Source organism: Morus notabilis, unplaced genomic scaffold (genome assembly GCF_000414095.1).
Source record: "Morus notabilis unplaced genomic scaffold, ASM41409v2 Scaffold266, whole genome shotgun sequence".
Classification (NCBI taxonomy): domain Eukaryota; kingdom Viridiplantae; phylum Streptophyta; class Magnoliopsida; order Rosales; family Moraceae; genus Morus; species Morus notabilis.
Genome location: NW_010358660.1, coordinates 218,696 through 230,710, shown reverse-complemented (window position 1 = coordinate 230,710; position 12,015 = coordinate 218,696). Strand labels below are relative to the sequence as shown.

Below are 12,015 nucleotides of genomic sequence, written 5' to 3'. Positions count from 1 at the left end.
TTTTCATTTTTATTTTCATATAAAAAATAAAATTATTTTAAAACGAGTTCTAAACGCGCCCAATATGCTTACATAGTAACACTGTTTTTTAGCCATCCATACAGACGCCTCCTCTTTTACGAATTTATTAATTATTAATGCATCTCCTTAAAGTACAAAATGAATGTTTTAATATCAAATTTTAAAATTAGAGTATGAAAATCATTATCTAATTAAGTGTTATGTTATATTTGATATCAAATTTAACACTAAATTTAATATATATCCATTTCGACGTTCCATTATGGGCTTTTCTAATCACTATTATAATATTATTATTTTAAAGATATTTTAAAATTAAAGGTTTATTCTCACATTGAATATGCTATTAAAAAGTTATTTTCACTTTTTCACCTTTTTTTTTTTTTTGTACATTAAGAATGGTATGTAATTTCTAATGCAAAGGCAATGTTTATTTCACACCAAAAATGTGAGATTAACAAAAATATCTAAAATATCTAAAAAGAGAGGAAAAAAATTCAACACAATCCAATAAATTAGAAGAAAAGAGACAAATACATTCTAAAAATATATGAGTCGAGATTTTTATATTTTATTTTCTATTAATAACTTTTTTAGTTAAATAATTATACTAATAAAAAGATATTAATTAAAAATTGAGTAAAAATTTAAATCTATTACACTTTTAAAAATAAATTCATAATTTTCTCTATTTTTGTTATTTCTATAACTAATTTAAAAAACTATAAAGAAAGAAAAATTTTCATTCTGCACATGCCTATATAAAGTAAAACCATTGAGTCCGAATGCTAAAGCTCGAAGCCTCGAACACATAGAGCTTAAACCCAAGCTCCAACACCATTGAGTCCTAATGCTAAAGCTCCTCCCATGGCGTCCATCGCCTCCCAAAACCCAACCAATTTTCAACACCTCTCGCCTCTTCTCCCACTCTCTCCGCCGCCACGACGACGGCGACGACGACCCTCCTTTCTCTCCAATCTCCAAACCCCAACAACCCACGAAGAAGAAAAACAACAAGAAGAAGAAGGATCCTGAACCGAGTCCAAGTCCGAAGAAAGCTCCGACCAAACCTCTGAAGTCGGACCTTCCCTTCGACTTCAGGTACTCGTATTCCGAGACCAATCCCTCCGTGGAGCCCATCGGGTTCCGAGAATCCCCTAAGTTCTCTCCTTTCGGACCGGGCCGGCTCGACCGGAAATGGACCGGCACCGCCGCCCCGGCCCAAGGGGAAGTTGACCGGGTTAAGGTGGCGGAGGAGCGGAGACGGATTCTCGGAGAGCCGCTTACGGAGGAGGAAGTTTCGGAGCTGGTCGAACGCTACCGCCATAACGACTGTGCTCGCCAAATCAATTTGGGTAACTTTTTCAATTCATTTCATGTTCTTTGCATTGACGACTTGTTCCCCTTTTTTTCGCAGATTCGAGTTTGATAACTGAATTGAAAAGTGAAATTACGTGTTACATTTGAATTTTTATAAGAAAATTGCTGTAGCAAAAAAGTTTTGAGTTATTTTGAAATTTATAATAATCCGTACTGTTGAAGTCAACTTCTATGTGTTACCAAAGAAAAAAATCGTGATGAACTGATAAAATTCTCTTTTTTTTTTTTCTTTTTTTTTGTATTAGGGAAGGAGGGAGTCACTCACAACATGTTGGATGATATCCATAACCATTGGAAGCGAGCTGAAGCTGTGAGGATCAAGTGTTTGGGTGTGCCAACTCTTGATATGGACAATGTCTGCTCTCACCTTGAGGTTTGGAATTCTTGTGGTTTCTATAGGCCCATTCTTTTCGCGGGTTAAGAGGGAAAACGCTTTAGTAAAAAAGTTGATGAATTTTTGTGAGAAAAAATACTGTAGTAAAGAGTTTGAGTCGTGACTTAACTTGTGAAAGGAACGGGGCCACATATGTATATGTCTTTTATTCTTATTTTTGGATTTGCAGAAAGTATTAGCTGATAGAGATATTAGTGCTGCTCTAGGAAAAATCTGGCGGGAAGATTATTTACCGGCACATCAATGTCCTGCTCATATACGGGGGTCGGAACTACGATCCCAAGAATCGGCCGGTTATACCTCTGATGATGTGGAAGCCCTATGCACCCATTTACCCAAAGCTTGTGAAGAATGTTGCTGATGGCTTAACATTTGAGGAAACCAAGGAGTTGAGAAACAGGGGACTAAACTCTCACCCCCTTATGATACTTAGTAAGTCAAACTTGTTTTATGGAGTCGTGGATGATTTTTTTTTTCTTCGTGTTTTTCATTGTAACATATGGAAATTCAGAGGTCAATGGTGTGGAAATGCGATTTAAATGAATCGAATCTTGTTGGTGAATGTCGTTTGCCGCAGCCAGGAATGGCAATTATGTGAATGTTGTGGAGAGAGTAAGGGAGGCGTTTAAGACCGAAGAGGTAGTGAGACTCGACTGCAAACATGTTGGTACCACTGACTGCAAAAGGATAGGCGTGAAACTAAGGGTATAGCATACGCTTGAAACTTGAACTAGGTTATAGAAGTAAGCTTGGCCATTTTAGTGGTTTTGGGTTTCTTTTCTAATCCAATCTATGGGTACTACTTTTTGTTTCTGTTTTTTCCAGGATCTGGTACCCTGTGTGCCTATATTATTCAAGGATGAGCAGATCATACTCTGGAGGGGAAAAACAGATAATGACAAGACTGATGAGGATTGATGGAAGTTAATACATTTATATGCTGAAAAATGATTGGTCCATTATTCAAGAGTTTCCTGAACTAGGGCTTCCAACTTCCATGTCAGCTCGTGGATGCAATTGCTGATTCGCCCGGCACGATCAGAGAGACTGAGAAAGTGAGAGTGAGAAACCATTCCACATGATAAGATGATTCTTTGAATGATTTTTATTTGATTCCTTTTCAACTTCTTGGTGGATAACCTAGATGTAGAATTTAGGTGACAAATGTTTCTTGGAGGGAATTGCTTGCTTACACATGAGTCTCATCTTCATATAAGCACTTTGTGCATTTAGGACATGGAAATCTTTAGCATTAGGATAACCTGAACCTTGCCCGTCATGTAAACTAGGAAATCAATGCGGTTTAAGTTAAATTTTATATATTTATTTATTTTTCATTCTTATTTGCAGTGCATCAGTAACTGTCATAAAATTTACTCAATCGGTCGTCTCAACAAGTCAAATTTTGCAAGTGAAACTATTATGCTTTTGATACATGGGGACATACTATGTTGATGAATGTGTTCTTTTGTAAGGTGTTTGTCTTCTGCCTAGATATAAAAAGCAACTGATAAGAACTCTATATTAACTCAATAACAGAACAATACATATGCTTCATATACAAATGAGTTGCAGATAACGTACAAAGAGAGACAGTGACAAAGTTGATTTAATTCTTAATCAATCTACTTAACTCTCTTGGCTAGTTTTTATATGGAGCTTAATTCATTCATTGTCCTTCCAAGCAAATTAGAGGACAATGGTATTCTGAAATTTTAAGCAGCTATAAAACATTCTTATAGCCATATTGCCATATTTACATAGAATCCTTAACAAGACAAACTTCAATCTTCATGTAGTTCAACCGAGTCAACCTTGTTAGTTTTATGGTGCCAAAAGAATCTTCCTCAGTTCATGTCTCTTCTCAGCAACACATCCTGAACTAGCCAATGAGGTTATCCAAACTTGATCAGACCTTACCGGCTCATCATCATCATTCCTGTGCCAGCTCCAAAAGGCATGAGTTGAATTCACCATCCTCAGCTCACCATGGCCGAAACTCGCTTCGCGGAACTCAGACCACTCGGGTTGTGGGTTTAGGTAGCTGACAATTTTACCAAGGATTTATCTCAGTTCTAAATAAAAATCAATGAAGAAAAGAAGCAAAGACCTTGTAAATGTTGAAATTAAAATATACTTCCTAAGCATGATGTTTAGGAATCTCACTTCATGCGTGAGAGCCTTGAACAAAGTTTTGTACTTAATTAACAGAAATTTTGGGAACTTATAACAAGTAATGACTTACTTGTGAGCTAACCCTTCTCTGTTTCCCCCATCACCAATGGTTATGTGAACAGCACCACAAGGATCTGATATTCCATTGTTGACTCGTTTCTGTCAAACCGAACCAAACTATTAAAAGAAAAGCAACGTAGATTTAAGCTGTTGAAAAGAATAACTGAACCACCATAGTCATACCGTGCGCTCATAAGCATGAACATGGCCCGCAAGCATTATATCCACACTGGCAGCATGAAGTAAAGGCTCCATTGTTGCCATCATATGATCTCCCTCACCATGGTGAGCCCTGTTACTGTTGTACCATGGCACGTGGAATAGCACAACAAGCCACGGCGTCTTTTTCCTGTCCACCTTCAGTAGATCAGCCTGTTTAACAAGAATGTCTGTCAAGAGACTCCCATCATATCAAATTGATTTATATCTCAAGAGTAAAATGCATTTATTTTGCAAAGAAGGGATTTTGATAACTAACCTTCAACCACGTGTATTGATCAGAGTATTTATCATAATCAGTGTATGAACCAAGCATGATAACATGAATTCTGGCAACTTCAAATGAGTAGTAAAGATTTGAACTCGAGCCACTCTCCTCATACGGCATCTTCCACCTAGCGTTGTATGATTGAAAACCATCTTTAATTAATGGAATGTATTCCTTTTCATGATTCCCTTGTGTTACCATCCATGGCCTTGCACTTGCAAGAGGCTGCACCAGCTCCCCGAAAGTGTCCCACTTGCCCTGCACATAGTCAGCATATGAGAGGTCCCCGGGAAGTAAATGCAAATCATACTTGCACAGATCAATGTGGTCTAGTGTCGACTTCGTCCAGCCAGTTTGTCCCAGATCCCCCGCCACGGCAAAGGTTATCGGGAACTGAGCTGGCGGGGTCTTGAACTGAAACCCGGGGCCTTGTCCTCCACATCGGTAAAAGTAAACGGTGTTAGGTTCCAAAGGTCCAATGACAGTATGGTGTATCTTTCCTGAACTGTAGAACAGGTAATCATAAGAGGTACTTTCCCCTTGATTTACAGAGAGGTATCTGCCAGGTGATGTCCCGTATTCAACAACCGACGGAGCGAATTTGTCATCAGTGGTCCACGTGATTCGCATGTGGTTGTCTCCGGCCAGAGAGATGTGCACCTGCAAGTGGGATTATTGTTGCAAAGGTACATTATAATAAATCTCTACAAGTAAACTTGAAGAGCTTGAGAACAATGTGCTCAAAGGTGACCAATGAAATATAGAACAATAACAATAGTTGCAGTTAGGACAAATTAATATCAACATACTTAAGTAACCAACTAACATAAAGGAAAAAAAAAAAAAAAAAACACTAAATATAGAACATACACTACAACTTCTAAACCAGAGGCCCTTTTTGTTTGTCCCTGTTTTGGAAAATTATTGGTCAAATCTTATGCATCTGAACAATTTTTTGTTACATTAAGCTACAGAGAAAAAAAAATAATAAAAAAATAAAGCAGTAAAAGGAAGGCAGCTAGCTTTTCCACTGTTGGACAAAACCCAATATCAAAACTTGTTTGTATAATCCATCAACCAAAAGAAAAAAAAAATAAAAAATAAAAAAACCAATTTACCCAATAGATCAAATTGTAAAACAAAAAATACTAATTAAAAAAAGGATATCAGAAACTCAATAGGCAAACCATTTTCCAGACAGAACAAAGAGAGACCAAACTACACAAGCAAGCAAGATTCAATCAGATCACAAGAAACCCACTTCTAAAACAGCATAACCCAGAAAAAATTCGATTGTTTCCAGAGAAAATTTGAAGACTTTTACAGCAATGAATTTCAGTGATTCACACACCTGCTGAGGATAAGAAGAAGCTTTTCTTGACCATGGGAAGTGAAGTGTCTTCCGTGGAAGAGGTCGAACATATTCAGCTTCGACGGTGACAACAATGGAAGAGATTGTTATCAAGCAAAGTACAGTCAAGAACATCATGGGTTTTGGTTTTGGATCCATTAATCGTTTTTTCTCTGCAAAAGTCCGTGATAAGGATCAGATTTTCTTTTAATTTTGTCGCCGACCAAATACTTCATTTTCTAATTTGGAATCTCTTTTGGCGAACTTACTAAACTGCCCTAGTACTTTTTGTTGTTTCTGGTGGTGATTGGATGACTTGACTTGTTGTCTACGCATGAACCGTGCGACACGGTGATAAAAAGTCCAACTAAAGTCCAACTACTTTTTCTAATTCAATATTCCTTTTATATTTTTAACCCGTTTAGTTGAAGCCTTTAAGTTAAAATTTTAATTCTAAATTTAAATTTTATGATAGAATTCATTAATAAAAACGTTTTTATTCAAAAAATTTTTGAAAAAAAATATTATAATAAAATTTTAATTTTAATTTTAAATGCGTGAATTAAATAGACTTTTTATGTTCTCATATTGTGTTAAGAGAAGAAAAATAGGAGAACTTGTGTATTAATTTATTTGCAAGTTACAAATAAATCATGATTTGATGGATATTATTATTCGGGAGTAAGGGACAGCAATAGAGTTGTCAAACGTGCTGTGTCGGGCCGGCACGACACGCTTAATACTAAGCCCATTATGGGTTTGGGCCGTGCCTAGCACGGCCTTACACAGTGCAGGGCCGTGCCTGGGCCGGGCCTGAGAAGAAAAACTCAGGCCATTGGCCTTAGTCCATAAGGGCCAGGGCCGGGCCTGAGCCTAGGCCCTTCACGGGCCGGCCCCAGCCCTTGTACTTTTTTTAAAATTTAATTAAAAAAATATATCATATGCCCAAAAAAATGTGATTTTATTGAATTGACGTAATAGGAGTACACATAAATGACTGAATCGTTAAAAATCTTGCTAAGTAAAACCCGTGGGGAGATCAGGACAAAACCTTAGTGAAGGAGAAAAGAGTGCAGTAGCTAGGAATAGTAAATTACAAACCTAAGTGCTTCCAGAAGATTCTGTTATTTGTAAGTTATAAAAATATTCTTGCATCGAATCATTTGTGTATTGTTGTTTTTGTCTTCTCGCATCTTCCCAGTCTTTAACGCACATTAGTCCCTCCAAGATATCTGGATGCACTCTGCTTCTCTTCTCGTCAAGAATTCAGTTGCTTGCGCTAAAAGCTTGCTCTGATGCTACCGTTGACACTGGAGTTGTCAGAATGTCACGAGCTATTATGAACAGTGTTGGAAAACGATCGGTCTTGCTCTTCCATGCACCACTGTAAGATGTCTAGTTTGTCGTCATCATTACAAAATTTGCTTCAAAATATTTTACTAGTTTCGTAGACGCTTGTGTTGAGGACGATCCTGTTGTTTTCTCTTTCTTCTTCAAGAAACTCCACGACGATCCTTTAGGCCCCGAACTGATAGTTGACGACGAAGTTCCCTGTTCTTTTTTACCTGTGCTGTATTTTGTTTCATACAAACTAAAAATCTTTTCTAACATTTTCTTAGCGTCAGTAATACTTAGTTGCATATTTATTTCTAAATTCTTTGCGGTAGCAGTCATCAATGATTCAGTTCCATCTACTCCGCACCTAGGATCTAAAATGGTTGTCAATGCATATCACATAGGACAACCTAACCAATAACTTTTAAATTTATTTTCCATTAACTTAACTATATTTCCAAAAAGTTATGTATCCCTATAATAAAAAAATGTTTATGAAATATTAAATAGTTGATGTAAAGCTAAATGTGCAGTAGGATAATAAACTCCAGAAAGCAATTCAGTAGCATTGTAAAAAACTTCTAGAAATTTAAAAAACTACTCAACAATCTGCCAATCAGGATCAAAAATTAAAATTTGATCGTTCTTACTGTTTACGTATGTCGTGATAAGCTGTGAATATGAGAGTGCTGCATTCAACATTAAATATGTTGAATTCCACCTATGTCTCACGTTAGTTAGAAATTTTCTTGGGTGCATATGACTGTTCCTGCAATATTGTTTGAATTCTTGGAGCCAAGCTCCAGAACTAGATATGAATGAATGATTCTCTAATATTTGTAAGATTAGCTGAGATATGTTCAATTCCTGCCTGAACTACTAAATTAATTATGTGACATGCACACCGTTGATGAAAAATTTCCCCTCCAAGTGCTGGTTTCAAACTACGTTTAAACTGATTAATTGCAGTCGTATTAGCTGACGCATTATCAAAAATAATTTTTAAAACTTTATCTTCTATCCCATAAAACCAAAAAATTTCCATTATTGTACTAAAAATAGATGATGCGTTATGAGGATATGGAGATAAATGAAAACCAATTATTCTTTTTTGTAAAACTCAATCGTCATCAACGTAGTGCGCTGTGAAACATAAATATCCAGTTTTATTGCACCCCTCCCACAGATCAAAAGTGTAAGAGACAGTAGCATTAAAAGTCCTAAAATTATCAACACGAGATTGTCTCATTGCATAAAAAACTTTCATGCAATCAGAACGAGTTGTGTTTCTACTTACTCATTTAAATTGTGGGCAAAAGGCTGTCTGGATGAATTCTTTGAACGAGGCATCATCTGCAAAAGAAAGAGGCAAGTCGGCACTAGCTAGAAATTTAGCTAGTGCCTCACGAGCACATTGTGCATCGTATGTAAAATTTTGTAACCCCTGTGATGTGAGTGATAGTGTTTATTGGCAGGAGTCCACACTCCCCACCTTGGTGCAACGGCAGACATACTTTCTAATGTCTATCCAGATGACCAGTACCCCCACCATTTTTATTAGAAAAGTACTTTTTACAATATTTACATACCGCACGAATTTTCATCTCACCTGTTTTTGGATTTGGTCGGGGCTCCTCGGTGAAATGTTGCCATGCCAGAGAAGTTCGCGGTCTTTTTCCTCTGTTGCGTTCTCCAGCTTCCTCGTTGCGTACTGAAGCATTATCCACCGGAGCATTTTCTGGTTCAGTGGGGGTGGGAGGCATCATTTCTTCCAAAAAAATGTCTCATCACCAAGCTCAGGAAGAGCAGTGAAATCAAGGAAGTTTAGTGCGGTCATTTTCTGAAAATTGATAGAACTTGATTGAACTTTGTAAATGAAAGAGTAAGAAAATGAATGAACGCGAGAAAAAAGCTTAGAATCAAAATCAAAGAGACAAGTTGAGAGATAGAATGAGAGTGAGATGAGAAGTTGAGAGTGAATTGTTATGTGAGATTTATGGTGGAATTAAGGGGTATTTAGAGGGAATTTTGAGGTGAAATTCTGGATTCTAGCCGTTAGGCCCTTCGCGGGCCCAACGTGCGGCACGTGACGGGCCTCCCATTTGGCCCGTCACGTGCCAAACGGGAGGCACATGACAGGCCAAACGGGAGGCCCGACACGTGTCGCCCGTTGGGCCTGCGAAGGGCCCGCTGGACCAATTGAAATGGGCTGTTTCATGGGCTGTTTCGCGGGCTTAGGCCAGGCCGAATCAGGGCTTGGGCCAGGCCGAACAAAGGCCGTGCCGCGGGCCTCCACGTGCTTGGGCTGTGCTTGAGCTAGGGCTGGCAGGCTGAGAAGTTGAGGCCCAACCCTAACCCATTACACGTGCCGGGCCAGCACGGCCCGTAACAATAGCGAACCAGACTGTGCTAAATCTAACACTATTACGTGCTGGGCCGGGCCGTCCATAGACGGCCCGGCCCATTTGACACCTCTAGACAGCAAGCGCCCTAGAATTTCTTTGTGCTGGACGTTTTAATTGTTAATTTACACGCTATTTGAGCTTAAAATTCACGTAAAGAAACTTATTCAAATAATTAGTTTATAAATAGCACCATTTTTTCGGACTTTTATTTTTGGTACTGCCACGTAGGATGCTGAATGGGAGGTGAGATTGAAATGTCATAAAGCCCCCGATTGATGAGCAAAAATCCTCAGCTTATGTCACTTTCCCTCCAAACTGTCTCTTTCCTCATTAAATTGCCGCTCATTCCTCCACGTATAAATAGTCTTTCTCTCTCTTAGTTTATCTCCCTCAGCTCATTATCCAGCTTTCTCTATCCTCTCCCTTTCATTATGATTTACGACCAGATCCACATCCAAAGAAGCCATTGCCACTGTGAATCGTTAGATTGCAGTTATTATCGCCGGATCTGAAAGAATCAAGTCATTTTTGAAGTTTTAAAGGTGAGTAATAACCTTAAATATTTTCAGTTTCTTCTTAAATATTTATTTTCTTGGGTTTGTGTTGAACACGTGAAAAATTTGTGAAAACGGCTACGGTTATGAGGAGTATTTCAAGGAGAAATATTACTGGGCTTACTATTTTAGTCTAGTCTTTCACAAAAGTTTTTATTTTAGGTTGGAAATATTGGATTAATCATGTTTGTAGCCAGAAAATTACTGGGCTGATAATACGAGTCATGTATCTCATGAAACTCCTCCTTTTAGCAACAAAATATTGGTTTAAGCATGTATTTTAGGTAGAAAATTACTGGGCTGAGAGTATATTAGGTCATCTTTATTATAACCACTGGTAATATAATAAAGATAATACGAGTCATCTTTATTATATTAGGTCTCCTTACGAATCTCGCGAATTTCAGCGTGGCTAGGGATGTTCAGTTCAACAATACTCTTGGGCTTGTGAGAGAAAGTCTCCCCCTTCTTAATCTTCTCTCGTGAGTAAAGCATCCTTATATCTTCTATCTTCTTCTCATCTTCGGTCGGAACAAGGACATAACATGTAGGCTGCAAATTCTATTTTTATTAAATGAGTAAACTACTATATAACCATAAGTAATATAAAAAAATTATCCTCAGTAGTAGTAAAAATTACCCTCGGTAATATACAAAATGACCATGAGTAATAGTCAAAATTACCTGATATTCAGGATTTGTTCCGACACTTCTCTCACTTTCAGAAAAGATGGTTGCTCCGTTATTGAAACCCATTTGACCATTCTAAGAATGGCCCGCTGACAACCAACAGCAAAAAAATTGTGCTATTGGCAGAATGCTCTCGTACGCCCAGACTAATAAGGCATGAGGAAATCCCGATAGTGTGTAGTGCATTCCATTACCCTTTCCTTTCCCACTGACCTTGTTCATTACCACACTCCTAATGCTATCTCGGTTCACATTCCAGGTGAGAGCACCCCATGGAAAAGCATTTAATGCCTCCAAATCGTTAGCAAGTACCATGTATTTAGGATTTATGTACGTCCCATGGGCCTGCGCGAGGAAAGTGTTGGAATCAAATATAAGCAAGCAAGCTTCAAAGCATCATCCTCATTGTCAAACTTATTTTTGGCCAACTTCGCCTCCAGTAACTGTTGAGAATATTGTCCTAGAAGTATGAAATGTAAAAAAATATTTATTATTTATTTAATAAAAGAGTTTATTCATCATTTTATGTGCATATATTTATGAATATTTTATGAATATCAAATAAAATTCCTTGATTATTTATGTAACCTTAAACATGGTATATAAGTGTTGTATGCGAGAGGATAATGTTTAAGGATAATAATCAAAAGTAATTGTTCATAATGAATTTAATTAAAGTTCAGAATATTTAATTAAAATATTATTAATACATGTCATTCCCATTTAGAATGGAACGGTGTTATCCGTACTGTTAATATGGCGAGATATTGAATGAGTGTATTTTGCATAATTAGATTATGTGGAACATGGACGCAGACACAATATGAATTTCTAATAATTTTCGATAAGCATAGAAATTCTAATTGAGTCTACCGATGGTCATATATAGGATGATCTTAATCCTGAGTTCTTAACAAACTCCTATTTATGGATTTATTTCTTTTGACTTACTCGGTATGGATTCCGAAACCCTGAATCATATTCTTTGTATTTTGGAAACATAATGAAATAGGTAGCTGGGAATGTTATTATACGAGATGGAATCCATTCCTTCTTGAGAAAGAAGCAGATAAATAATTCTCTTGAGTGTTGATTCGGTACTTGGATTAGTTAGAGCGCTCTGGTTCATGAATGTGTTTTATGAATCACTATCCATTAGAGAA

At 37.4% G+C, this 12,015-nt stretch overlaps 2 protein-coding genes across 4 annotated transcripts; one reads left to right on the top strand and one right to left on the bottom strand.

The window, feature by feature from the left end:
- The first annotated feature begins 824 nt into the window (after nucleotides 1-824).
- Nucleotides 825-3,672, top strand: LOC21393591 (CRS2-associated factor 2, mitochondrial). 3 transcript variants are annotated; one of them, XM_010092967.2, is made up of 6 exons: nucleotides 825-1,376; nucleotides 1,647-1,774; nucleotides 2,002-2,227; nucleotides 2,373-2,500; nucleotides 2,621-2,850; nucleotides 3,595-3,672. In XM_010092967.2, the coding sequence occupies exons 1-5, from the start codon at nucleotides 872-874 to the stop codon at nucleotides 2,711-2,713; spliced, it is 1,080 nt and encodes a 359-aa protein (XP_010091269.1). In that variant the 5' UTR covers nucleotides 825-871; the 3' UTR covers nucleotides 2,714-2,850; nucleotides 3,595-3,672. The 3 variants fall into 3 exon arrangements, with proteins under 3 accessions (XP_010091269.1, XP_024018028.1, XP_024018027.1); XM_024162260.1 differs by lacking the exons at nucleotides 2,621-2,850; nucleotides 3,595-3,672 and having other exon boundaries at nucleotides 2,377-2,475; XM_024162259.1 differs by lacking the exons at nucleotides 2,621-2,850; nucleotides 3,595-3,672 and having other exon boundaries at nucleotides 2,307-2,452.
- LOC21393590 (purple acid phosphatase 18) lies at nucleotides 3,320-6,090 on the bottom strand. The gene is made up of 5 exons (XM_010092966.2): nucleotides 5,869-6,090; nucleotides 4,509-5,177; nucleotides 4,214-4,402; nucleotides 4,041-4,129; nucleotides 3,320-3,839 (listed from the first exon to the last, which is right to left on the bottom strand). Exons 1-5 carry the CDS (start codon nucleotides 6,025-6,027, stop codon nucleotides 3,620-3,622), a joined length of 1,326 nt encoding a protein of 441 aa, XP_010091268.1. The 5' UTR covers nucleotides 6,028-6,090; the 3' UTR covers nucleotides 3,320-3,619.
- Between the last annotated feature and the right edge of the window lie 5,925 nt (nucleotides 6,091-12,015).